We start from the raw sequence: 25,512 nt of genomic DNA on the forward strand, positions 1-25,512 counted from the left end.
CTTCCGGCTGCAGCGAGCAGAGGTGTCGGCTTTGCAGGAGCCTTGAAGGAAGTGGGGGACGTCAACAGGTCGGGATGGAGTGTGGGGAGAGGGCATGAAGACACGTGAGCAATGGCAGAACTATAGACAACCTTGTTAACTCCTCCTGACCGTGAGGAGATGGGGCAAGGGAGCGACTGCACTTGAGGGCCCCCAGAGAGGAAGAATCTTTCCTGCGTGAGTGGCACTAGAAGCTAGGGCATGGCACGCAGGGTGACGTCGATTCAGGTGTACACAGATGACCAACGAGCAGAACGGAGAGCTCGGAAGCAGATCTGTGGACACAGCAACGCTCAGTTTATGCCAAGAGCAGCAATGGAGGGCTGTGGAGGAAGACAGATTTTTCCATCAAAGGTGCTAAGAAAATTAGGTATTTCTATGCAAAAAGAAAAATAAGTGGAATCCCTACCTTACATCATCTGTAAAGAGCAATTCCAGGTGGATTAAAGAATTCAATGGGAAAGGCAAGGCTACAAAGAAGTCTTCTTTCTAAGAAGATATTAGAGAAGGATATCTTCCTGACTTTGGGGTAGACGGCGATTTCTTACACAAGTCATCAAAAGCACTAGTTATAAAGAAAAACAGTGACAAATCTAAGTTAAAATTAAGATGTCGTTGGTCAAAGTACAGTGACACAAAGAAAATGAAAGCAGGAAGGCCACTCTAAGAGCAGGAGAACATATCTGCAACAAATATAACCAACAAAGGTGGGTTCTCCAAACATTTAAAGAACTTCAGAGTGATGAGACAAAACGGGAAACCCAATAGGAAAATGGGCAAAAGGCTCAAACAGACACTTCACAAAAGAGGAAGTCTGAACGGCTGATAAATGTCCGGAAAAAGGTGTTCAACCTCATTAGAGGTCATGCAAGCGCCTATTAAAACTGTGAGATGCCTTTCCACCTCCAGATTGGCAGGAGTTTCAAAACACGACCTAGGCAAATGATGGCAAAGATATGGGGCAATGGGAGCTCAGGACACTACTGGTGGGAGCATAGATTGGTGCAATGACTTTGGAAAGTAGTTTGATGTTATCTAGAAAATATGAACATTGCATCGGCCTTCTGGATGCACAACGGTAACAGCGCTTCTCAAACTTTGCCGAGCATCAGACTCCCCCGGAGGGCTTCCGGGCCCCAGCCCCAGAATCTGAGCCAGGAGGCCTGGGGTAGAACTCCGGAATCTGCCTCTCTAATGAGTTCCCAGGTAATGCTGATCTGTGGACCACGCTTTGAGAAGCACCTTAGAGGAGCGTGTGCTCTTGGGCTCCAGGATACGTATACAGGAAGTGCTCTTAGAGTGGTAGCTTAAAATGTCCATCAACAACTGAATGAATAAAATGTGGCCTGTTCCTACAACGGAATCCTATAAAGAACTAGAAATGAATGAACTCCCACCGCCAGCCAAATATGGATGTGTCTACAGAACAGCTCGAACGTAAAAAGCCAGATGTGATAGACCATAGACAGTATAATTGCAATCGTAAAAAGCTTAAAAACAGGTAAAATCGAACCTTATTATTCAGAGTGGCATGCGTATGTGCTAAAAGCCTAAGAAAAGGCAAGAAAACAACACAAAAGTTGGTGTAGTGAATTCCTCCTCTAGGCTGTGACCAGCGGGAGTGTCTAGAGAGGAGGTTACGGCCTCTGGGCTCCAAGCCCATCCTATACTGGGCTTTGTCTTTTGGGGGCTGCGACCTGCCGTTCACACTTGTGTAGCCAACTGGCTCCCTCTTAGCATCTTCCAATGGGTGGCACAAAGCGTGCAAGGTTGGAAGAGGCAGGAAGGACTTTCTCCTCCAGCTTTCTTCCCCTCGGATCTCCACCTGTTCCCCGTTCCTGTAAGCTCTATTCTAGCAACGCTTTTTTACTCCTGTATCCTCAGTTCCCTTTGGAGGCAGGAGCTTTTTGTCTGCTATTTTTCTGACACACAAACAGCCCCCCACCTCGTGGAGTTTGGGCTCCTCCAAGTTCCTCATTTTCAAACACTCCCACCTCTTCACTTTGTCCCCCACCCATCCCTAGAAATAGCAGCCACTTCATTAGGTCGCCACCTTCAAGATACACTCAGAGTTCCCTTTTTCCCTTTCAGTTACGTAGTTGACATCTTTATACCTAGTTATCAGTTCTTCATATCAACTTCTTTCTGTGGCTCTTGTCTTGACACTTGTTCCTTCACAGTCACTTCTAGTTTGGAGTCCACACCCCATGCACCCAGAGGGGGACAGACAAATGGGAAATGACACTTGCCAGCTGCGTCTGCCTCTTTCAAAGAGCCTTCTACTACGATGACCAACCGCCCCAGTTTGTCCAGGACTAAGGGGTCTCCCAGGGTGCAGGACTTTCATGGCTGAAATGGAGAAAGTCTAGGCAAATTGTGAGGAGTTGGTCATCCTCAGCTGAAACACATGAACCATACTTACATCGGAGGGCCACCCATGGCTTCACGGAAGGATGAAATGCCGTTTTTTTTAGCTGGCTTATCACCATCCCAGGCAGAATCAGAGTTGTGTTGATAAGGGGAAGAGCAGAACGGATGTAGGGGAGGCTGCTGGTGGGTCTGCCCTTTTAACTCCAGACTATCACCACCACCCGCCCCACAGCGTTGCCCGGGCTCACACGGCTGTCATCAGAGTTGTGACCAGAAGCCAGGTCTTCAGACATTGACTATCCTTGTATCCTAGGGTCATTCCGAATATCCTCTGGCACTTATATTTACTACTGTTGGCTCGGTAGGAAAACACTCGCCATGAAGGATTTCAAATCTAGGAAGTCAATATGCCAACTCATTTTAATTTCAGCAGCTAGCTGCTTATTCTTTATGGCAGTAATAAACATAAAAAGAGGGAGGCAAAATTATGTCTTACAGATTTAATCTCTTTTCGATTAACTGAAACTCTTAGCCAATTGGTTTCCTCTTTGGATGCATTAATCGGTTAGACTACGGAGGGAAAGTGTGATCCGTAGGTACTGGACAGCCAAGGGAGGCCAGACTGTGCACATTTCACGTGCCTCATGACTTCCTCACACCCCACACCATCGGTGGAGGCTGCATCTCTGCAAGGGCCACGCAGAACAGGAGGCTGCATCTCGTCTGCTTCTAATTACCCAGCACTGCATGTGCCTAGTACACAACGCTTCTTACCGACGGCTGAGCGTCGGGCTGGAAGGCAGGGCTTCTCAAATTCCACTTCCTTCACTAGGATACAGATTTCTCCATAGACGTGGGAAGCTACACTGGCTTTTTCCACTTCCAAACAGGGACTATGTTAAGATCTGTTTAGAGTAGAATGAGAAACAAGCAGTTCCCACCACTGGCACGTAATTGAGCAAAGTCCAATTTCGTTTTCTCCCGTTGTCTTTATGGAATGCCATCTTCTTCCCTGTTCAGAGCTCTGAAGAGTGCTAGTTGAACTCCTAGCCTTAAGTCTGTTTTTTGAGTGTGTTTTTTTTTTGTTTGTTTTTGCTGAGGAAGATTGGCCCTGAGCGAACATCTGTGCCAATCTTCCTCTGCTTTGTATGTTGGATGCCACCACAGCAGGGCCACCAACAAAGGGTGTAAGTCTAGGCCCAGGAACTGAACCTGGGCCACCAAAGCAGAGCACGTCGAACTTAACCACTAGGCCACGGGGCTGGCCCCTATTTTGATTTTTTGAAGAAATCCTGGAACGTTTCCTATATCCCATATGATGGCTGCAAATTTATACTCACACATTCATTCAACAAATAGTTTCTGAGTGCCTAGGATGTGCTGAGCTCTGTTTTGGGTCCTGGGCATAGCATACCACAGCCACAAAAGACAGTGCCGCCTTCCTGGGCTTAGACGCTGATGAGTTCTTTGCACATTTTACATCTACAAATTGCTATAAATATGCAGAATATTGCAATTATTTAGCACCTGCAGGAAGTCTGGATTTCGAATAAATAGCGATGCCTCAAGTAAGCAGGGAACTCCTTATTAAAGTTTGATGGAAGGCCAGCCCGGTGGCTCAGTGGTTAAGTGCACACGTTCCGCTTCGGCAGCCCGGGGTTCGCCGGTTCAGATCCCAGGTGCGGACGTGGAACCGCTTGTCAAGCCATGCTGTGGCAGGCATCCCGCATATAAAGTAGAGGAAGATGGGCATGGATGTTAGCTCAGGGCCAGTCTTCCTCAGCAAAAAGAGGAGGATTGGCAGCAGATGTTAGCTCAGGGCTCATCTTCCTCAAAAAGAAAAAAACTTTGATGGAATAAAAGCTTGCTGTTGTCCGGCGTCCTTCCCCACTGCAGAGTTCTCCAAGGCATGATGTGTGCAGTGAAAGGGCGAGGAAAAGAAAGACGCTGAAATGGAACGCTGGGGTAGAAATAACTCTGGGAAGAAATACAGGATTCAAAGGACGTGGATTTATCTAAGCCAGGTTTGCTACAAGCAAGGTCAGGGCCAAGTATCTCCTCTGTTGAGGAGGTGTCTCCTTGGAACTCCAAGATAAGCTGGCCGAACATGGCCTCATGGGGAGAGGCAGGTCCACGGCGGGGGAAGCTGGCGGGGGACGTCTTCCTCCTCAGCAAGGAGTGGTTTCACTTACCTACTCTCAAACACTTGCCTATTTGTCGCTTGAGGGTGAGACGATGAAACATACAAGAAGGTTCTCGTGCTCTGCATGAAAAGGCTGCTTACTGGGAATCCACCTAAAAACCCAGAATTCTCCAATTTTGTGAAATTTTATAAATATGGTGAAAAAAAAAGGCATGATTCAGACTTTACCCAGAAAGATGATTAAAATAGGTTGATTTAACTTACCCTTCACTGAATTTAGTACGTACAAAATCTATCTAACTTTTTAATAGCTCTGAGACATAATTAACATACTATATATATCACCCACTTAAAGCGTACAATTTGACGGCTTTTGATATATTCACTGAGCTGTGCATTCATGACTGCAGTTCATTTTAGAACATTTTCATTACCCCCAAAAGAAAACTCAGCCCCCAGCCCCTAATCCCACTCAGCCCTGAGCAACCACAAATCTGCTTTCTGTCTCTCTGGATTTGCCTATTCTGGACATTTCATATAAACGAGTCATACAACGTGTGGTCCTTTCGCCTCTGGCTTCTTCCACTGTAGCATAATGTTTTCAAGGGTCATCCACCTTGCAGCATGTATCAGTGCTTCCCTCCTTTTTATGGCTGAATAGTATTCCACTGTATTTTGTTTACCCATTCACCCATCGATGGACTTTCGGGTTGTTTCCATTTTGTTTCATTCTATTATGACTACTGCTACTATGAACGTTCAAGGACAGATTTTTGTGTGGATGAATCTTCTCCTTTCTCCTAGGAGTGAAACTTGCGCTAATTCTTAGAATGAAAAACAAATGAGTTGACAGTGGGTTTTTGCTTGTTTGTCTTTATATCTTGGGGGGAGGCGCGGTTACAGACCTGGAAGGGCAGCTCACGTTGGGAGGGCTTTGTAGGGATTATCTGTATGTTATATGGACATTTCTTTTTCTTTGCCAGCTGCACAACCTTGTGGCCTGATGATGAACCCTCACATGAGGACGGTGATGTTGCAGTTAAAAGTTGCCTTCTGGGGCTGGCCCTGTGGTGCAGTGGTTAAGTGCGCACGTTCTGCTTCGGTGGCCTGGGGTTCTCCAGTTCGAGTCCTGGGTGTGGACATGGCACCGCTTGGCACACCATGCTGTGGTAGGCGTCCCACATATAAAATAGAGGAAGATGGGCATGGATGTTAGCTCAGGGCCAGTCTTCCTCAGCAAAAAGAGGAAGATTGGCAGATGTTAGCTCAGGGCTAATCTTCCTAAAAAAAAAAAAAAAAGTTGCCTTCTTTGACCTGGGTTGGAAGTCTGACTTTTCATGTTATCTCATCAGATCCCAAAGAAATCTACTGCCATTTCCATCACGGAAGTCCCCCTGACGAACATCACCATGCACTCGCTGGGTCACCAGTAGGAGTGTCTGTCTCACAACTTCATACCACTTCCCTAATAAAGAAGAGGGAATCATGGTCAAAATTTCTCTTTGGTCTCTGGCAGGACAAAGCTGGCTTCCTCTGAGCAGTCAGTTTGTCTTTATCTCATGGACGGTGAATCTTGTAACTGACCCTGTTTCCTTCTTTGCTTGGGCTGTTAGGAAGCTCAAAACTAAAAGCAGGCTCCATCTCCACCAACTCTGTTAGACTTTAAGGTTTGCATCCTATGTACTGACTGTATCTGTGGCTTCATCTTATGGTTTTGGTCACTGTTTTCCAGTATCCTCATTTACTGATACACATTTGTTTTGATGTATGTATGTACGTGGGTATGCTATCAGAAATTCTGGTTTTTTGTTTTTTGTTTTTTTTTTAGTTAAAATGAACTTGGACACCATGAGATGCAATCAGCAAAAGTCAAACTGTGGGACTCTAATGAACACAGGACCCAGTTTCTTAAATAAATTGAAAGGGGGGGAAAAGGAGATGGAGGGAAAACATGGACCAAAAAGAGATGGAGAGACACCCTCTACGCTGTTGTTGGGAATGTCAGGTTCTGTCGTCACTGGGGAAAACGGTCTGGTAATTTCCTAAAAAGTTAAACACACCCTCAGCCTGTAACCCAGCAGGTCCACCCCTCGAAACTACTGGAGAGAAATGCAAACACGTGTCAAAGAGCAGTGCGCGAATGTTTATAGCAGAATTCTTCACAAAGCCCCAACTGGAAGTAGTCCATCAGTCTATCAGCTAGGGAGCTGGGTTCTAAATCGTGGTCTCTTCACGTACTAAGGCGTTATCAGCGAGAACAAGGAATGACTTGCCGATACGTGCAACAACATGGATGAAGCCTGACACCGCGTGCTTAGGGAAAGAAGCCACACACAAAAGACCACACATGTGTGATTCTGTGTATGTGAAATTGGTAGGAAGGGGAAAACCATAGAGAAGAAGGCAGGAGGATTGACTGCAAACAGGCAGGAGGGAATTTTTAGGGTGACGGAAATATTCCAAAATATTCTGCAACTGGATTGTGGTGATTAGTGAACAACCATACAAACCTACTAAAATTCATCAAACCATACGCCAACAGTGTGTGACTTTCATGATATGTGAATTATACCTTGATAAACTTGTTAAAAAATGAGAATCTAAACACTGGCCACAAATTTGATAATATTAAGGCTTTGTTGGGCTTCTTTTACGGGTGATAATATCATGGTTATGTTTTTAAAACGAGCTCTTCCCTTTAAGAGAAACACACTGAATTAGAGGAAATGATACAATGCCTAAGATTTGCTTCAAAGTAATATGGGAGGATTTGGGTGGCTTAAAGATGAAACAAGGGGGCTGGCCCTGTGGTGTAGTGGTTGGGTTCACACACTCTGCTTTGGCAGCCCGGGGTTCACGGGTTCGGATCCCGGGAGCAGACCTAGTACCACTCATCAAGCCATGCTGTGGTGTCATCCCACATAAAATAGAGGAAGATTGGCACAGATGTTAGCTCAGTGACAATCCTCCTCAAGCAAAAAGAGGAAGCTTGGCAACAGATGTTAGCTCAGGGCCAATCTTCCTCACCACAAAAAAAACAAAAAAGATGAAACAAAGCTGAGCATTAATTGATCGTTGTGGAAGCTGGGTGATGGGTACATGGAGGTTTATTTTATTATTTGGTTTTCTTTTGTGTATGTTTTCGATGTATTCATACTTCAAAGTTTTAAACGATGAACTTAAGAATCTTTGAAACAAGCTGAACTGGCTGAGTTCTCCCCGAGTCCCTGACGAAATCTGCTTGGAATGAGGTCGTGGCCATCTATTGTTTCTGCCTGCTCAGCGTTCCTTCCCGCTCCTGTTAACAGTAACCAGACTCTGCTTTGAGGAAGGGCCAGCCCTCTGCAGGCTGTCTTCCAGCATCTGCTCGTCACGGCGCCTGCACACCTTTGGCCCGGGCCGCCGCACAGAGACTCTGCTAAGCCGATCAGCTGCTCTCCCCTGGGGCGTCCCATCCTGTATGGAATGATGCAAGAGGGGGAAAGGCCTGGAGCTGATTAATCCCAGTGGGGGCCTCCTGAGAGACCAGCCTTGGGGTTTTGCTCCTAAGTCCCCAGAGCAGGTCTGACTCCGGCCCTTCCTGAGACCTGGATCTCAGCTTTCTTCGGTTATGTGATCTACCAAGCATCATGCCAGCAAATTCCCTTTGCGTTTAACTTGGCCAGAGTTGGTTTCCATGGCCAAAAACCAAAGCACCCCGTGGCAGACAGCACAGCTTACCAAACAGTCCGCGTGTTCGCTTCCATCTCTCCTCTCCCTCAGGCTGCTTCAGCTACAAGCCCAGAACCCTTGGGCATTAAAACTCACACAAGGTGATCTGACAACCCCAAGAGGAAGGAATGCAAATGATACAAAGACACCGAGTGGACAGTTTTGAGCCCACGCTCTGCTGAAACACAAATGCAAAGCATTGTCCTTAATCCTGAAACATCTCTTAGGACAAAAAAAGTGTCGCTGGTCTACAGCAGCACCGTCGGGTGGAAATATGGTTCGAGCCACAAATGAGAGGCACAGATAAATTTTAAATTTTCTAGTAGCTGCTTTCAAGTGGTAAAAAGAGATAGGTGGAATTAATTTTACTAATACATTACATATCCAAAATGTTATTATTTCAAACTGTCACTAATATAAAAACTATTATTGAGATTTTGCTTTTCTTTTTTTTTAACTAATTAGTCTTTGAAATCCAGCATATAGTGTATTTTATACTTACAGCACATCTCAGTTTGGACCAGCCACATTTCAACCGCTCAGTAGCTACCTGTGGCCACTGGCTATCACATGGGAAACACAGGGGCTGTCAACCACCGCTCGGGCATTTCCAGATGTGTTCTCCTGGATCACGAAGCCTTAGAATGGCCACCACATCTGCCCAGCTGCATCCTCAGAGGTCTACCTAAGGCTCCTGCTGAGCGCACATCAATCATGGGCAGGTTTCGTCTGCAGTGGGGACCCCTACACGTAACGATGCCACTGACTGGGCATGCAGAGGGCCGGACCCCAGACAGCCGACTTACGGACAGGAAACCTAGGGTGACCCTTTCACCAGGTACAAAGGTGACTTACAGGGCCCCTCAGACCCCTCTCCGAAAGAGCTGGCTCTTGGATTATTAGAGAACTGAGCCATTAGTGGTGGAAGTAGGTGTGCAGAAAGCTTCACAGAGAAGCAGAAATAGAGCTGCTGAATTATCATTTACGATTCTTTCCAGTTTCCAGTCCGACACATAAGGAGCTTGGACGTCATGGCTCCCGTGCACATTACAAGAAATAAGTCGAACAAACTGAAAATCAACAGCTCTTCTTAGATCCGTCAGAGAAGTGAGGGCACAGGGCAAATCGCTGTCAGCAAATTGGGGAGGCAGACAGGTGAGTGCAGGGGATCACAGGAAGTCACGAACAGGAGAACCAGGCCGGGTAGGAAAACCCACAGTGCAGTGGACAAATCGCTGGGGGCTCAGGGAGGACGAGGCTGAGAGCTCAACTCTCTCAGTCCTGGGGGCCCCTACACTTTTGTGAAGCCCCAAGGTTTTCACAGTAAAGATCAGGAAAAAAAAAAGTCCTGGGAGCATCCATCACGGAGAGGACTAACAGCCATCTTGCAACACATCCAGAGTGTTCTACTCTTCTCTGCAAGGCCTGCCCGCTGAGCAGCTTGTAAGGGGCTTCCGTGGAGCTGGCCCGTGGGCTGAGAGCCTTCCTTGCCTCCTTTCTAAGTCTGTTCTTACAAAACACTCTGCGTTTCTTGAGGTAACACGGGTGAGTTTCTGAGTGAGTCAAAGCCCCCATTGATATTACCTTTTTTAAGCCTCCAGCAACCGTAAACTCTGTTTACAGCAGAGGAAACTGAGGCTCAGAGAGGCCAAATAACTGGTCCATGGCACATGGCTGGTCAACAGTGGAGCTGGCTCCAGAGTCTGCGCCCCTCCCACTGTACCTTCATGTTGCTTTGACTGAACGTGCAAACTCAAGCAGCTCAATTTGCTTTGTTTCTCTTCTCCAACCAGGCCAGGCTGGACTTATTCAGGCTGCTTCCATTGTTATCACTAACATATTGTGTGGCTGCTAAACAAATGTGTGGAACACCAACTCCCCATTTCAACTCCTCTCCTGGTATCCACCCTCCTGTGGAGTTCCCTCTCAGACTGCATCGGGCTGATGTGTATAGCCACTAGGATATTGCAGAAATGGTAGAGCGGGGCTTCTGAGGCGAGGTCAATAAAAGACCTTCCAGATCCCTCTTTGCTCTCTCTTGGATCCCCCGCTCTGGGGGGAGCCAGCCGCCACGTGGGGAGGATGCTCAGCCAGCGCTGTGGAGAGGTCACACAGCTGGCAAGGAACCGAGGCCTCCAGCCCATAACAGCACCAACTTGGCAGGTGCATAAGCTCGCCACCTTGCAGGCAGATTCTCCAGGCTCAGGCAGACTTCCAGAAGATGCAGCCCCAGCCAACATCTTGACCTCATGGGAAACCTCGAGCCAGAAGCACCCAGGTGAGCCGTTCCTGAAGTCCTGACCCACAGAAACTGGGAGATGATACACATTTTTCGCTCTAAGCCACTACGTTTTGGAGCCTTTGGTCACACAGTAATAGACGAGTAACACACAGCATGTCTATATTCTTCTAAGTGCCAACAGCGCTGTATTCTGTCAAGAGTAGTTTTCACCCATGCTTTGGTTTCAACAAGTTTCCTGTGGTGTCAAAGTCAGACTTATCTTTTCCTGAATTGGTGTTTAAGAAATATATATGAGTTCTAAATGACAAGCTGGCTGGGGGTAGGCTGTAAAAGAAAAACCAGTCAGCCTGCTCCGCGGGAGCTGAGGACACAGAGTTTGTGCCTCTCCGGTTTTTAGGCTATGGTCTCAAATGGGTGAGGAAGCGTTTCCATGGAAGATTATTCTGCGCCTCTCTCTGTCTCTCTGTCTCTCTTGCAAAAAGGTTCAGTCCTTGTACAAAAGTTCAGTCCTTCCCAGTAAGGGGAAGCCCCAGCAGAGGTCCCATTGCTGCAGGATGTGAAACCCTAAGGATTCGGTGAACAGGCAGGAAACAGTATCGGGGATGCAGGAAGGACCCAAGAAGGATACAGAAACAGCAGGAAGTGACTTCAGCAGACAGGAAAAGGAAGGGGATGATGAGAAGATAGAGAATGGTCTGGGTTCCCCACTCATTCGCCAAATACTGATTGAGCTCCAGGCCCTCGAAGATGCTAGTGTGGACCAGCAGCTTTCAGATTCCCAGGCTTCTCTTCCTCAGCCCCATCCGCCTGCCTTCAGACTCAGCCTAGACTAGAACACGGGGCTTCCATAAGGATCCTGTCTCGTGCTGGTGGCTCTATTCTTCTGCCTTGCAGGCGTCCACCCCGGAACAAGAGTCCAAGCGAGGACCCTGCAGGGTTATCGAGGGTTCCAGCCAGAGGGATGAGCCCACCGTGGCTTCTTCGAGGGTCTTGTTGCACAGCTACTGTGTGCCTGGCATGTGATGCTTGGCACCATTCCCTGACTGGGAGCAAAAGGGAGGAGAGGGCAGAGGTAGCCCGGCCACACTGCGCCCTCAGAGCAGCACGGTCCAGCAGAACTTTCCGCAGCGATGGCCATGTTCTTCATCTACTCTGCTCAGCGTGGGAGCCACGCCGGCCTCCAGATCCAGCACTTGAAATGTGGCTCATGTCACCGAGAAACAGAAGGTTTAATTTTATTTCACTTTCATTAGAGTATAAATGTCAATAGCCAGTGGCGGCTAGTGGCTTCCGAATTGGACAGCACAGCTCTTAATCCTTGTTTTGGGTCTATAAACACAATCTCTATTGAGTGTTTTTTTTTTTTTTAATTTTTAAATTAAGGTACGATTGACATAGAGTAAAATTCACCTTTTTTAGTGCACAGTTCTGTTGCTTTTGACAAATACATAGAGTCATATAATCATCACCACAATCATCGTCTCCTCTCCAAAATTCTCACATGTCATTTTGTGGTCAACCTCTCCCCAGACCTCCAGCTCCTGGCAACCACTCATCTGTGTCTCTCTCCATAGTTTTGCCTTTTCCACAATGTCCTACAAATGAAGGCATACACGGTGCATTTGGGAATCATTCGTGTTGTTCTGTGTATGCATCCTTGCTCCTGTTCATTGATGCGTAGTATTCCATCTTATGGTCATACCACAGTTTGTTTATTCACTCCCCACTTGAGGCACACTTGGGTTGTCACGTTGTTTCCAGTTTTTAACAATTACGAATAAATCCACCATAAATATTCGTGTACAGGTCTTTGTGTGTCCACACAAGTTTTCATTTCACTTGGATAAGAATCCAGTGATGGTATTGTGGGTCACACGGTTTGTTGAACTTTATAAGAAACTGCCAAACTGTTTTCCAAAACGGCAGGTCCATTTTGCCTTCTGCCAGCTCTGCAGGAGAGCTCCGGCCGCTCCACATTCTCAACAGTTGGTTTGCCACTTTCTTTAAGCAATTTTAATAGGTGTGTAGTGATAGCCCATTGTGGTTTTAATTTGCTCCCTAACAATTGACGATGCTGAGCGTCTTTTCATGTGCTCGTGTGTCATCCATATATCTTTGGGGAAAGATCTGTTCACGTGTTTTGTCTTTTTTTTTTTAATGTATTGTTTCTCCAGATATTTCATTGCTTTTTAACACGCCTTAATTGTCACCTCCCAAGACAGTGTACTTTTTCTTGTCAATGGCTTAGTGCCTCGGAGTTAGTTCTGCTCCTTTTTGTTTCTGCAACCCGCTCCAGAAGGTTCCATCAAGGTGAGAGCCTGGATGTCGTGGGCTCCAAAAGGTTGACTAGATTCTCCCTTGCAAGCTTTTCATTGTTCCTTTTTTGAGTGAATGCTTTGAAAAACAGCTTTAGCACTAACCTCTAGACCTGGAGAGCATGACAGAAGAGTTCAGTTTCTCTTATTTTGCTTCTTGAATGGCTTTTTACTGGCCCTTTTCCTGCCCTCTCTGTTGAAGCTGTCGATCTACCCAACGCCTGCTGTTGCAGGAGAAAGGAACTGCAAACGATTAAATGGGTGTCTAGGCTTGGCAAGGTCACCGTGAGTCAGCCCTGTGCGCTCCTGGCATTACTGTCATACGGGTTCTTGCTCCTTAAGAAAAGAATCATCTAGGCCTTTAAATTTAGTCATCTAAGGCTTTACATTTAATATTAAGTGAAGCCTGAGGGGCCTGGAAGCACACATGTACCTCTTGTCATCAAACAGACTTATTAAAAAGTTGAGAAGTCACCTCAGATGAACCGGTAGAAAAGAACTTTGGAGATTGTATGTAAATCTCTCTTTTCAGAAAAATTGTGGGAAAATACGTGTCACATAAAATTTGCCGTCTTGACCATTTTAAGTGTACAGCTCAGTAGAGTTAAATACAGTCACGTTGCTTTGCAGCCATCAGCACAGTCCATCTCCAAAACTTTTTCCTTCCCAAGCTGAAACTCTGTCCCCATTAAAACTTACTCCCCATTCTCCACCCCTCCCCCCAACCCCTGGCAACCACCCTTCTACCTTCTGTCTCTGTGAACTCTGGGTCCCTCAAACGAGTGGCTTCATACAGTATTTGTCTTTTTGTGACCGGTTAATTCCACTCGGCATAGTGTTCTCGAGGCTCATCCGTTTGCTGTGGCAGGTGTCAGAATTTCCTTCCTTTTTAAGGCTGAATCATATTCCGCTGGATGTATACACAAAGTATTGCTGGACTTTTGGCGTGCTTCCACCTTTTGACTATTGTGAATAGCGCTGCTATGAACATGGGTGTGCAAATATCTCTGAGACCCTGCTTTCAATTCTTTTGGGTTTATACCCAGAAGTGGAGTTGCTGGATCATACGGTCAGTATTTAGTTTTTGGATGAGCCGCCATACTGTTTGACAGAGCAGCTGCACCATTTTACATTCCCACCACTCGTGCGTGCGTGTGTAACGGTCTTTGTAGGAGATAAATACTGCTTCACTCCCCCAACTTCTCCCCATCTCCCTCCTTCAACCTCTCTTGCCTGGTCCGATAGCTTCCTAACTAGCCTCCCACAGACACTGACCCCTTTCTGATCCAGGCTCCACACGGCTGCCAGTGATCTCTCCAATATGTGGGCCTGCATGCTGCCCTCCTGCCTAAAACCCCTCAGTGGTTTCCATGGCTCCCGGTATTCACCCAGATCCTTACATGACCTGACATGGCCCTTGTCCTCTTTAGCCTAATCTGGTTCAGTTGAGTGGTCCCTCTCTCTTCCACCCACAGTGACCATCTGTCAATCCATCGAAGGCACCGTGCCCCTTTCCTTAGCACAGGCCGTTCCTTGGCTGGAATACCTTCCCCCACACTCCCAGCCCCTCCCCTAATCATCCTTGGATTTCAGTTCAAGTGTCATTCTTTAGGGAAGCGACCCCCTAACCCCATTTTTTACTGTCTTCTTCCCTCCCTTAACTAGGTCCTCTTGTTATAGTTTCTCATAAAAATGAGTTACTTGTCCCTGAAACACTTATCTGTGTTTGTGCCTATACACTCACTCTGTGATGTGATCACTGGGTCAATATTGGTTGCAGCCCCAGGCTGGACAGTGGGCAAGCAGACCAGCTTCCCACCCTAGGCCGGCCACGTCTGCCTACACACCCGCAGCTCACCACCACCAGCGCCTCACAGGACTCCCCGCAGGGGTCATTTCCTATGTGTTAAGATGTGCTCTTGACTCACGTGGGCATCTCCCATGAGACTGCAAGCTCCATCAGGGAGGGAGCGAGGTCTATTTTCTCAGGCTCCACAATTATTAAGCAACGCAAACGCGGAAACATTACCGCCCCTTTAAGAGGACGTGGCTGAAGGAGACTACATGGCCAGGATCCTAAAGTTCTCCAGGAATCTGCACGATCCCCAAACTGGCCAGTTCCACATTTTCAGCTAAGATCTCCCTCAGGGGGGCCTCCCGGGGGTCTGAAGGGCAGGCGCTGCGTGCCTTCCTCAGGCCGGTGCCTAGCACGGGTCCCAGGATATTGGATCGAGCCATTTATTGAGGGAGTGGATGACACCAAGGAACACAGGGGTTCGCAAGCATCCTTAGACAAACTGGATCTCCAGTGGAAAGGATGAAAACCCTTAATTTGGAGCTTGCTTAGACAAACTCGATCTCCAGTGAAAGTACGAAAACCCTTAATTTGGAGCTTAAGTCCGATCGCCCTTGGGGGTGGAGGGATGGAGCGAGTCACCCGCAGGAGACCAGTGAGGTCACACGTGTGGGTCTCTCCAGGGATCCAGGATCCAAACTTGCCAGTTACGCCTCGAGCCGCCCCCCCAGGGAGGACGAGAGGGCAGCGGGCGTGGGGGGTCGCCCGGGGGTCAGCGAGGCGGGGGTGCGGCCCCGCGTCCCCGCAACCCCACGCGCTCCGGAGGGGCGGGGCGGTGCGCGCGGCCCCGCCCCACTCCGCTCCGCGCCGCGCCGCGATCCGGCCCGGGATGCCGCGCCCGCCGCCCGCCGCGCCCCGCCCCGCCCCGCGCCGCGCCGCCGCCGGAGGCCGCCCGGAGCTGCGCGAACATGGCCGAAGTCGGCGAGGACAGCGGCGCCCGCGCCCTGCTGGCCCTGCGCTCGGCGCCCTGCGGCCCCGCGCTGTGCGCCGCCGCCGCCGCCGCCCGGCCGCCCGCCGGGCCCGCGCCGTCCCCGCCGCCGCCCGCGCAGCCCCCGCCGCCGCCGCCGCCGCCGCCGCCCGCCGCCTCCTCCTCCTCCTCCTCCGCCGCCGCCGCCGCCGCCTCCTCCTCCTCCTCAGGGGGCGCCGCGGCGGCGGGGGGCGCGGCGGGCGAGGCCCTGGTGGCCGCGGCGGCCGCGTCGGTGCGCCGGAGCCCCGCGCCCGCGCTGGCGCGCCTGGAGGGCCGCGAGTTCGAGTTCCTGATGCGGCAGCCGAGCGTCACCATCGGCCGCAACTCGTCGCAGGGCTCGGTGGACCTGAGCATGGGCCTGTCGAGTTTCATCTCGCGGCGCCACCTGCAGCTCAGCTTCCAGGAACCGCACTTCTACCTGCGCTGCCTCGGCAAGAACGGCGTCTTCGTGGACGGGGCCTTCCAGCGGCGCGGCGCACCCGCCCTGCAGCTGCCCAAACAGTGAGTGCCCGCGGCCCCGCCCCGCCCGGCCCGGCCCGGCCCGGGACCCGGGGGTCGCCCTGGCCCCTCCTCCCGCCCGCGCCCCGGGTCGCCCTGGCGTCCCCCCTGGGCGGCCTGGGCCACCCCGAGCGCTGCCCCTGCCTGGCCTGGACCCTGAGTGTCGCCCTTGCCCCCACCCAGACCTGAACCCCAGGGTCGCCTTCCCCCCAACCCCCATCCTCCCCGCCAGGCTGGGACCCCGGGGTGGCCCCCGCGAGTCCTCCCGAGAAGAGTTGCATCAGGCGGTGTCGCTCAGGGAGGTGTGGGGTCCCCCTGGGCAGCGCCAGTCCCCTCCCCCAACCCAAGGCCTGAGCCCCCGGCAGGCAGGCAGGCAGGCAGGCAGGCAGGCAGGGCCAAGTCTCAACAGGCAGCGAGATGGGCGGGGAGGGGACATTCCCATCCCGAGGGCAGGGGGACAGGACAGGAAGTGTCCTCTCCTCGGTGTGTCTGAAGACGCAGGTCAGGAGCCGGCCTGCTCCTGGGATGGGGCAGTGGTACCCAGCACTGGGGGACACTCAGAGCTCAGTTAGGATCCCTGGGATGGGTCAGTGGCACCCAGCGCTTGGGGGACACTCAGAACTCAGTTAAGGACCCTGGGATGGGGCAGTGGCACCCAGCGCTTGGGGGACACTCAGAGCCCAGTTGGGGTTCCTGGGCGGGAAGGGGCCGCTGCAGGGCGTGGAGGTCGGGGCAGGGAGAAGGCAGACCCAGGCCGCAGGGCCCTGATGCCCCAACGCGCTGTAGCAACTTCTCGGTATTCCTTCCGGTCGTCGCTCCCTTTCCTGTCTCTTCCGGTGTCCACATACACATTTCTCCCCCATCTGCTCTGCCCTTGGAGATCCTTGCTTCCTCAAGATCTCTTGATCCGGAGAAAGCCTGTTTAATTACTCATTTCCTCTTTAGACACTTTCTTTTTCTACGTAGTAATTGCTTTTAACTCCTTGCTAGTGTTGGGTTTTCTCCAGTGTGCCTCATGGTCCACAGTTGTCTCCGTGTAGTTACTCTCTCTTTTATAGGTGCCCTGAGTCCAGGGAATTTTTGCTGGGGTAATTCCCAGGGCCCAAAGCCTCTTTCTGTAAACATCTTCCTTTTCTAGGGTCTTGGCATGTTTGCTTGTAAATACTGTATTGAATAATTTTTAAGCGCAACATCAACAGTGACTCAGTCCTGCTTAGGGCGTGAGAGGGAGAGTTTATCTTGATTTTCCAAACAGGAAAGGTACGTATTTCAGTAAAATCAGGACTTGCTTATTAACAAAGGTGTTCTCTCCCTTGGTTGTTGTTACTCTGTTCTATCTTTTCCATCACCCATCCGCTCTCTCCATTCTGGGCCATTAAATGCGTTTTGGGGCCAGTCACTCCTCTTGTGAGAAAGCAACAGGTCAACAGCTCCTTCCCCTCCCTGCCCTGCGGCTCTTAGAGGCCTGTCTCTGCTCTTGTGCCTTTGTATTATAGTGCAGATTCTCTGAGTGCCTCCACGAAGCAGTCTTGTTCTCAGAGTTCCTGCCTGGCCTTTAAATACGTGCATCTCCTAACCAGGACCTAGCTTTCTGAATCTTGAATGCGCTGGTGTCTTCCCTAACTCAGGGGCAGAAGTCTCAGTCCTCGGGGGCCTCAGAGCATCTGCTGAATGGGCCAGTACCAAGCCTGTTGTTTATAAAACGTCATTGGTGTTCACTTGACGCTCGGGGGAGCTTGCCTTGTTAGCGGCCGCATCTCGGTGCCCCGTGGTGTAGCTGGCAGTCTCACCTTCCACCGCCCCCTGGCCTGGTGCTCTGCCCCAGGGTGCCTGTCGGACCCACTGACTTCAGCTGCGCTTCTGAGCCTGTCCACGTGGGCAACGATGCGAAGTTTGCATAGCAGAACAGACGTGCAAAAGGAGAAGCTTTGAGTGCACGTCCGCATCTGCCTTCCTGGGGGACGGCTCTTTGCTTCTGAAGACTGTCAAAGCCTGTTGACAGATACGTTTAGCAGCCTTAAGAGTGGCTTTACGTTGCTTTTTATTTTAGAAAACTTAAACCTAAGTAGTCACATATATGGAGAGGGCTGTCGAAAACTTCCTTTAAAGAGTTAGGTCGAGGTTCTTTGGCCTAGCACGTTGCCAGTAATTGAGAAATTCTAATGAATTCAGAGCAAGGAAGTTGAATGTGTACATTTTCTCCAAAAAGGAGAAATTCATTACTTTCAAAGAATGGCAGTAATTATCTTCTATTTCCTCTCCAGCTTGGTACATGGGTTTGCCGTTAATATTTGAAGTTACTAATTTCTTCATGGTAAATTTTAAATTCTTGTTGTACTGGAATGTGGTTGACTTGACCGTGCTTGGGTTTAGCGGGTGGCAGTTGCATGAGACTCGGAGCTTCCTCTTCCCCTTGTGGTGGCGTGCACCCCCCCCCCCATACAGGTGACATCCACCGTGAGTGACATTTGTATGTGCCTCACACTCCCTTACAGCTCCACTGTCATTCCTCCTTTTTCTTTCCCACTGCAGAAAGCACGTGCTTAAGGGGATTTACTGGAATTTACCCCCATTTGTTCCTCCAGGTACAGCTTCCCAAAACTGCAATATTTTTAAATTATCGGTAGGAAAACAATTCCTTGGGACCCAACTGAGAGGTGATCTCGCTGTACCAGCATGTGGTCACACTGTGCTCCCGAATCGAGCGGTGGCTCCCGAGGGGAGGGACGTGCACACAGTTCTGAGTCCCCTGGGCAGACGGCGCTTTTCCTGGCCCGCGGCTCCCGGACGCAGGGCCAGCAGGAGACAGCGCAGGAACCGGCTGGCAGTAAGCACGCACACTGAGTTGTGTTTGTTGAGGGAACAAATCAGTGACTAAATGAAATTTGCAGCTTCCGTGGGGGAAAAGCCCTGTCATTGATGTGGCTCGGTTTCCTGAGGCGGACAGTGGGTATGCAGGGGGACGTGTGGACAGCCTTCCTGGGGTGTGTGGGTGATTGTGGTTCTTTACACCGTCCAATTTGGAATTTAAAGTAGATGTTATTTGTGAACTAAAAAGAAAAAGACCCACACACAGCCCCTTACCTGTTCTTCCCTCTTTTTTCCCAGACTTTCTAACACTTTTATAATAAATATGGGCTACTTGAATAATTGCAGGAAAATCGAGACTTCTGTTTGTTGTAGCTTCTGTGAATGGTAAGGTTTAAGGGATTCTTTTTTCTTTTTACTTTTCTGTGTTTTCCAAATTTTCTGCGATGAGCATCGCTCCTTTTTTTGGAAGACTTTTTATTACAGAAAGTTTCAAGCATAAAAATAGGGTAGTGGACGTCCATGTCCTCATCCCCCAGCTTCAAAATTATCATCTTACGCCAAGCTTGTTTTATCTCCCTCCTGGCTCCTCTTTCCCCTGCTCCCGGTTATTTGGAAGCGAATTACAAATGTCATATTGTTCTGTCTGTAAATCCTTCAGTAAAAGATAAAGATTTTTTTTAAAAAAAAAAAACTTGACCACAATGTCATTATCACACCTTAAAAATTAATAATAATTTCTTCCTGTCATCACATACCTCATCGCTGCTCAGATTTCCCGTATGGTCTTATGAATTTTTTCCTTTCTTACGATGTGTTCATTTGAATCGGGAACCAAATCTGGTCCAGAATTGTGGTTGGTTGATGCGTCTCTTACATCTCTTTTAATCTAATTTTAATAGGCTGCATGTCACTCCCTTTTTTTTTCTTGCTGAAGAACCAGGGTCACTTGACCTGAACAGTTTGCCACGATCTGCTTTTACCGCTTGGGTTCCCATGGTGTCCACTGAGTCTGCCCTCTCGCCCGTCATACCTGCAAATTGGTTGTTGGACCTAGAGATCTGGTCAGACTCAGGGCTGACGGTGCTGCCCGAGCTGCCTCAGAGGCAGTGGCGCATGCGTCTGTCGGGAAGCAGACGTCGTCCGTCTCCCGTAGCAGCATTTTGGTCATTGCCTAGGTCCGTAAATTTATCATCACCTGGACCACTGCCGTTCATTTTGGCTGCCAGTGTGCGTAGGCCGCCCTGCTGACGCACCCTCCCCTCTGAAAGGGAGGTTGTGAATGGCAGATGTTACGGATCACAGCTTCTGCACATGTACTGTGATACAAAGTAATTAATTGTAACCACCAAAGCATTTTACTACCTAAATAATTGTTTTAGGCCCTATGAAAACATATAGAACGCAGCTTCTTACTGCTATTCTGCCTGGTCACTTGAAGAATATCGGATTAGTTACTAACCAGCCTATAAGTAGTTATCAGATGGAAATTCCTTTGAAATGAATTGGAAAATGCCCTGGGGTTGGTGAAGACGGCAGCTGTCTGTGAATGCCTTGCTCTGGGGCATTCCTGGAAAACAGCGACTGGTTCCTTTTCTCCCTGACCTCGTCGCCACACACTGCGCCCCCCCAACCCTCCAGCCCCATGGGAGCTGTGGGGTCCTTCTGTGACCGATGCCTCGGTCACGGCAGTGGGTCCAGGAGTGGGCGTGTGTGCTGAGCTGGGTTTGTACTTGGGACAAGAGAGGGTGTCAGATCATTCTATTCCTAGTGGCCGAAACTGGAAGATGTGACAGCTGAGGTTGTGCTGGCTCTGTTCCACCTGGACAGCGGAGCTGTGACTAGAGAGGAGGATGGTCTGTTGGGATGTGTGCGGAGCTCAAGGGCCCCAGACCGTGGAGGAGACGGCCACGCAGGCCTGACTCCTTCAGACCCCGACTAGGCGGCCTGGGACCGGAGAGGAGCTGGAGCCAATGCATGTTCCGAAGGAAGGACTGTTCCCACTTGCTGATTGTCTGGAGAGAAGGGATGGTTTGAATCTGACGCTGGAGGGATGGTAACTGCTACGGAATGAAGCTGGGAGATGGGAAGCAGGAGGCGTTTAGTGGGAGGAAACGAGACTTTTCGGTCGTGTTGTATCTGGAGGGTGTGGTCAAAATACAGAAGGTGGCATCTTCTCCCGAGAAATGCTTTAGTCTGGCTTTCTTGCTGGCTGGCAGTTACTGTGCATCACATGTATTTGTTCAAAGTTAGACTGTCGTCTTGTTAAAAACTTGGCATTGCTCATCAGGCCATGCGGAAGCGGCATCTCACATAGCACAAGAAGAGGCACTCACAACTAGGATACACAACTGTGTCCTGGGGGGCTTTGGGGAGAAGAATAAAAAGAGAAGATTGGAAACAGATGTTAGTGCAGGTGCCAATCTTAAAAAAAAAAAAGGTTTTTGGGGGCGTAGCAAATTGGGAACTAGTACCTTGAATCTATGTTAGTAAAAATATGGGCCACTTTCTAGTAGTTAGTTCACATTGAGTTTTTTGGGCCTGTCACCCATATAAGAAAACTTATGGTATTTTATTTTTTAATTTTTTTTTAAAGATTTTATTTTTCTTTTTTCTCCCCAAAGCCCCCCAGTACATAGTTGTATATATATTTTAGTTGTGGGTCCTTCTAGTTGTGGTACGTGTGACGCCACCTCAGTGTGGCCTGATGAGCGGTGCCACATCCGCGCCCAGGATCCAAACCGGCGAAACCCTGGGCCGCGGAAGCAGAGCACAGGAACTTAACCACTCGGCCACGGGGCCGGCCCCTTCTATAGTATTTTAAAAGCAGTCTCTGAGAAGGATGTTATTTATCACGTAGTATGTGTTGAACTGAATCTGTAACAAATTTGTAAAAGCCTTTGTCATTGCTGGAGGAGTAAGATGGGTTGGTGCCAAAGTGTGTGACGTCGAGTTTTGATGGTGTTGATAGTACTTTTGAGGAGGACGCAGCCCAGTTTAAAGCGATGTGCTGAAATGAAGGGAAAGCGTTTGCTTTGGGGACACACTCATTTGCCATTTGCTGTTTCTGCATCTTGGGAATGTCAGGGGACAAACTTGCTAAATTAATGACAGCTGGAATTGCATCAGTGCCTCATTTCCATGATTATCCTCCCTTTAAAGCGCTTCATATTAGAATGAGAGCATCGTAGAAAATGCTTTTACTCTGGTTTCCTGGAAGTGGACTCAGCATTGTGACTTGTTGGGAGGTTTCCTAGTTAGTTTTCCTCGCTTCTATCACTTTTCACGAGTTTGTCGTTTTCTGGTAAGACATTGCCGATTGATTAAAAAGAAAGGAAAATGGGATGTGTGTGTGAACACGTTTTGTGACTGTGTCCAGGGAGCGAGGGCGGCGTGCTGTGTGTCATCCAGGAGTCTGAACAGAGGCCGTGAGAGCAGCGTGACCCGGCTGGTTTACTGGTGACGGTCCCACAGCTGTCCCTGTCAGGCCTCGCTCCACCCAGCCCTAGAATGTGGACCACATGGGCTCTCCTCGGATGGGCTGAGGATGGGGTAGTGCAGTTTCCTTTCCTTAGAATGGTTCCAGCGGTAGATCCTGAGCTGCCTGCAAGTATGTGGCTTTTCTCTCCTAAGAGTAATTTCCAGTAGACACACAGAATGGAGATGGATGTTTTCTACATGATTTGGTTGCGAAGAAACTGTTTGCCCTTAGTCATCTGTATCATGTTTAACCCTGCCGAGAGAGAGAGAGAGAGAGAGAGAGAGAGAGAGAGAGAGAGAGAGAAAAGGCACAGACTTATTTCCGCCTGTTTCCTCTGAGGGCACTCATTCTTCCCGGCGTGTGTGTGCAGAGCTGAGCTCTGACCACGTTGCACCCTGCTCGAAACCTCAGCGGCTGCCCAGTGTCCACGGGGCCAGGCCCTGTCCCTTAGCAGAGGCCCCAGTGTTTCTTTTTATCCTTTTTTTTTTTTTTTTGATTGGCCCTGAGCTAACATCTGTTGCCAATCCTTTTTTTTTTCTTTCTTCTTCTCCCCGAAGCCCCCCAGCACATAGTTGTACATTCTAGTCGCGTGTCCTTCTGGTTATGCTGTGTGGGACGCCGCCTCAGCATGGCTTGACGAGTGGTGCTATGTGTGCGCCCGGCATCTGAACCGGTGAAACCCGGGCCGCCGAAGTGGAGCGCGCAAACTTACCCACTTGGCCACAGGGCCGGCCCTGCCCTCGTGTCTCTGAAGGTCCTCTCTGAACATGCTACCCTGTGTTTCAAGGCACAGGGTTCCCTTTGGGCAGAGAGACGTCTGGCCATCCCATACCTTTGTTTCTGACGCCAGTTCTCAGTGTTTAGTCCAAGGGCCCTTTTACCCCTGACGCATTACTGGGGGCCCCAAAGAGCTTTTGTTTACGTGAGATTTGTCTGTTAACGATCACCATATTAGAAATTAAAATGTGTAATTAATCTACTCAATAATATACCTAATTCAAAAATAACTTTTTATGAAAAAAATAACTCTCTCTCCCCCTCCCCCCAAAATTAGAGTAAAGGTATTCATTTTTTGTAAAAATCTTTAATGTCTAGCTTAGTAGAGACAGCTGGAATCTCCTGGCTGCTTCTGCCTTTGGTCTGTTGTGATACGTTGTTTCCGTTAAGTGATGCACATGAAGAACATCCAGCCCTGCGTGGTGTGTGGCTGGAAAGGGCGCGCTGTTTTAGCAGCCTTTCAGAAAATCATGGTGGTGCTTTGCTGCGCACTCGAACTTGACAGGTGGTAGTTTCTCAAAGGTTAATTGTAATATGGAATCTGAAACTCCATCTTTGGACTTTTGTACTCTTACACTAAAATCCATTGCTCTATCTCGCATTTATCAGTGCATGATTTTGTAATCACATGCATTGATCATTGGGAAAAATATTGATTAAATTGTGCAGATCTTGTACTGTCATGGTGTCTTATTATACAAAGCGTATTTTACCTTTTTCTTTTTTGTGAGGAAGATTGGCCCTGAGCTAACATCTGTTGCCAATTTTGCTTTTGCTTTTGCTTTTTTCCTCCCCAACGCCCCAGTCCATGGTTGTATTTCCTCGTTGTAGGTCCTTCTAGTTCTTCTGTGTGGGACATCACCTCATCAGCATGGCCTGACGAGCGGTGTGTAGGTCCACACCCAGGATCGGAACTGGCAAACCCCAGGCCGCTGAAGTGGAGCGTACAAACATAACCACTTGGCCATGCTTTACCTTTAAGTTCAATTGGTAGTTAAATTTGATCCCCTTGAGACCAACAAATCATATTTTTGAAAATAGAAATCTTCGAAATGATCGGGCTTTTTGATGTAGTTTAATTTTTTAATTGGCTTTAAAAGTTGAATAACAGTATAGTTTTGTAGAAATAAAAAAAGTCATATAATTTAGTCATTTACCTTATTAGCGTCTGTGACATAATCTGGGTTAAATTTAGTATTTGGCTGGGGGGGTGGGTGGGAAGTGGGTGGGGAGGGGCGGCTGGGTGACATAGTGGTTAATTCACGTGCTTCTACTTTGGTGGCCCAGGATTCTTGGGTTCGGATCCTGGATGCAGACCTACACACCGCTCATCAAGCCTTGCTGTGGTGGCATCCCACATATAAAGTGGAAGAGGATTGGCACAGATGTCAGCTCAGGGCCAATCTTCCCCACCAAAAAAAGCAGAAATAAATTAGTATTTCTTTGTATGTGCAGTCAGTTCCTGATTATTTCAGATGGAGCTGTCCATCTTGTCAGTTATTTCTTTTCTTTTCCCATAACCAGATAGGACGTTCTGGGCCCTTCCCTCTTCCCAGTTGGTCCCCAGATGACAGCTCTGCTTTTTTCCTTCAGCCACAGGTGTGGGGCCACCAGGACAAAGGCAGAGTGGGGGGTGGACATGCAGAAGAGCTGGACGTTGAACCGCGGGGGTCCTCAGGAGACATCAGGAACAAAATGTGCTTTATGGAAACGGGCCTTGTTTGGGGTTTTTCATGGATGCTTTCTGAGCACACTTCAGAAAACCTGTGCCACTTTTGGTAAACGTGAACGCATCTTCTGACTGTTCCGAAAGAACTTTGCTTTTTGTGACTCGAGTCGCAGAGACAAAAGCACTCACCCTTTTTCCACACAGATGCTTGTACCGTCACACGTGTTCACAGCCCCCAGCCCCTCCCACAGAGTCTGTGTCGTGAGCTGCAGGGAGGGTGTCAGCTAGAGACGACTCCCGCCTGGCACTCGTGAGCTGCGCGTGATTCAAGCTCAGAGAAACTCGCGCGGCGGGCGGGGCCGGCGGTCCGTAGACACCGCTCCCAGAAACACGGGCTCCTGTCATGCGATTTGGACCCGGTTCGCTGATGAAATCGGGGAGCCTCCTGTACGCTCCCAGGAAGCCGGGGCTGGAGACAGAGTCAGTAAAAAACGGTTTGTGTACTGGGAGCCCTTTGGAGCTGGTTTTGCAAGAGTGTTCCCATGAAATCCGATGATTCTGATGACGGAGCACGTGGGTTGGGGGCCGAGAAGTGATAGAAAAGGGAGACTGCACAGAAGAAGTTGTGTTCCTCCGC

The 25,512-nt window shown here is 49.2% G+C and overlaps 1 protein-coding gene across 1 annotated transcript in view; it reads left to right on the top strand.

Moving 5' to 3' along the window:
• Positions 1 to 15,568: 15,568 nt before the first annotated feature.
• FOXK1 (forkhead box K1) overlaps positions 15,569 to 25,512 on the top strand; it is a 67,857-nt gene continuing 57,913 nt past the window's right edge. Inside the window, exon 1 of the mRNA XM_070566208.1 lies at positions 15,569 to 16,143. Within this exon, the coding sequence (XP_070422309.1) occupies positions 15,584 to 16,143 (560 nt within the window). The 5' untranslated portion in view covers positions 15,569 to 15,583. The remainder of the gene's footprint in view (positions 16,144 to 25,512) is intronic.

Source organism: Equus przewalskii, chromosome 12 (genome assembly GCF_037783145.1).
Source record: "Equus przewalskii isolate Varuska chromosome 12, EquPr2, whole genome shotgun sequence".
In the NCBI taxonomy this organism is placed as follows: Eukaryota; Metazoa; Chordata; class Mammalia; order Perissodactyla; family Equidae; genus Equus; species Equus przewalskii.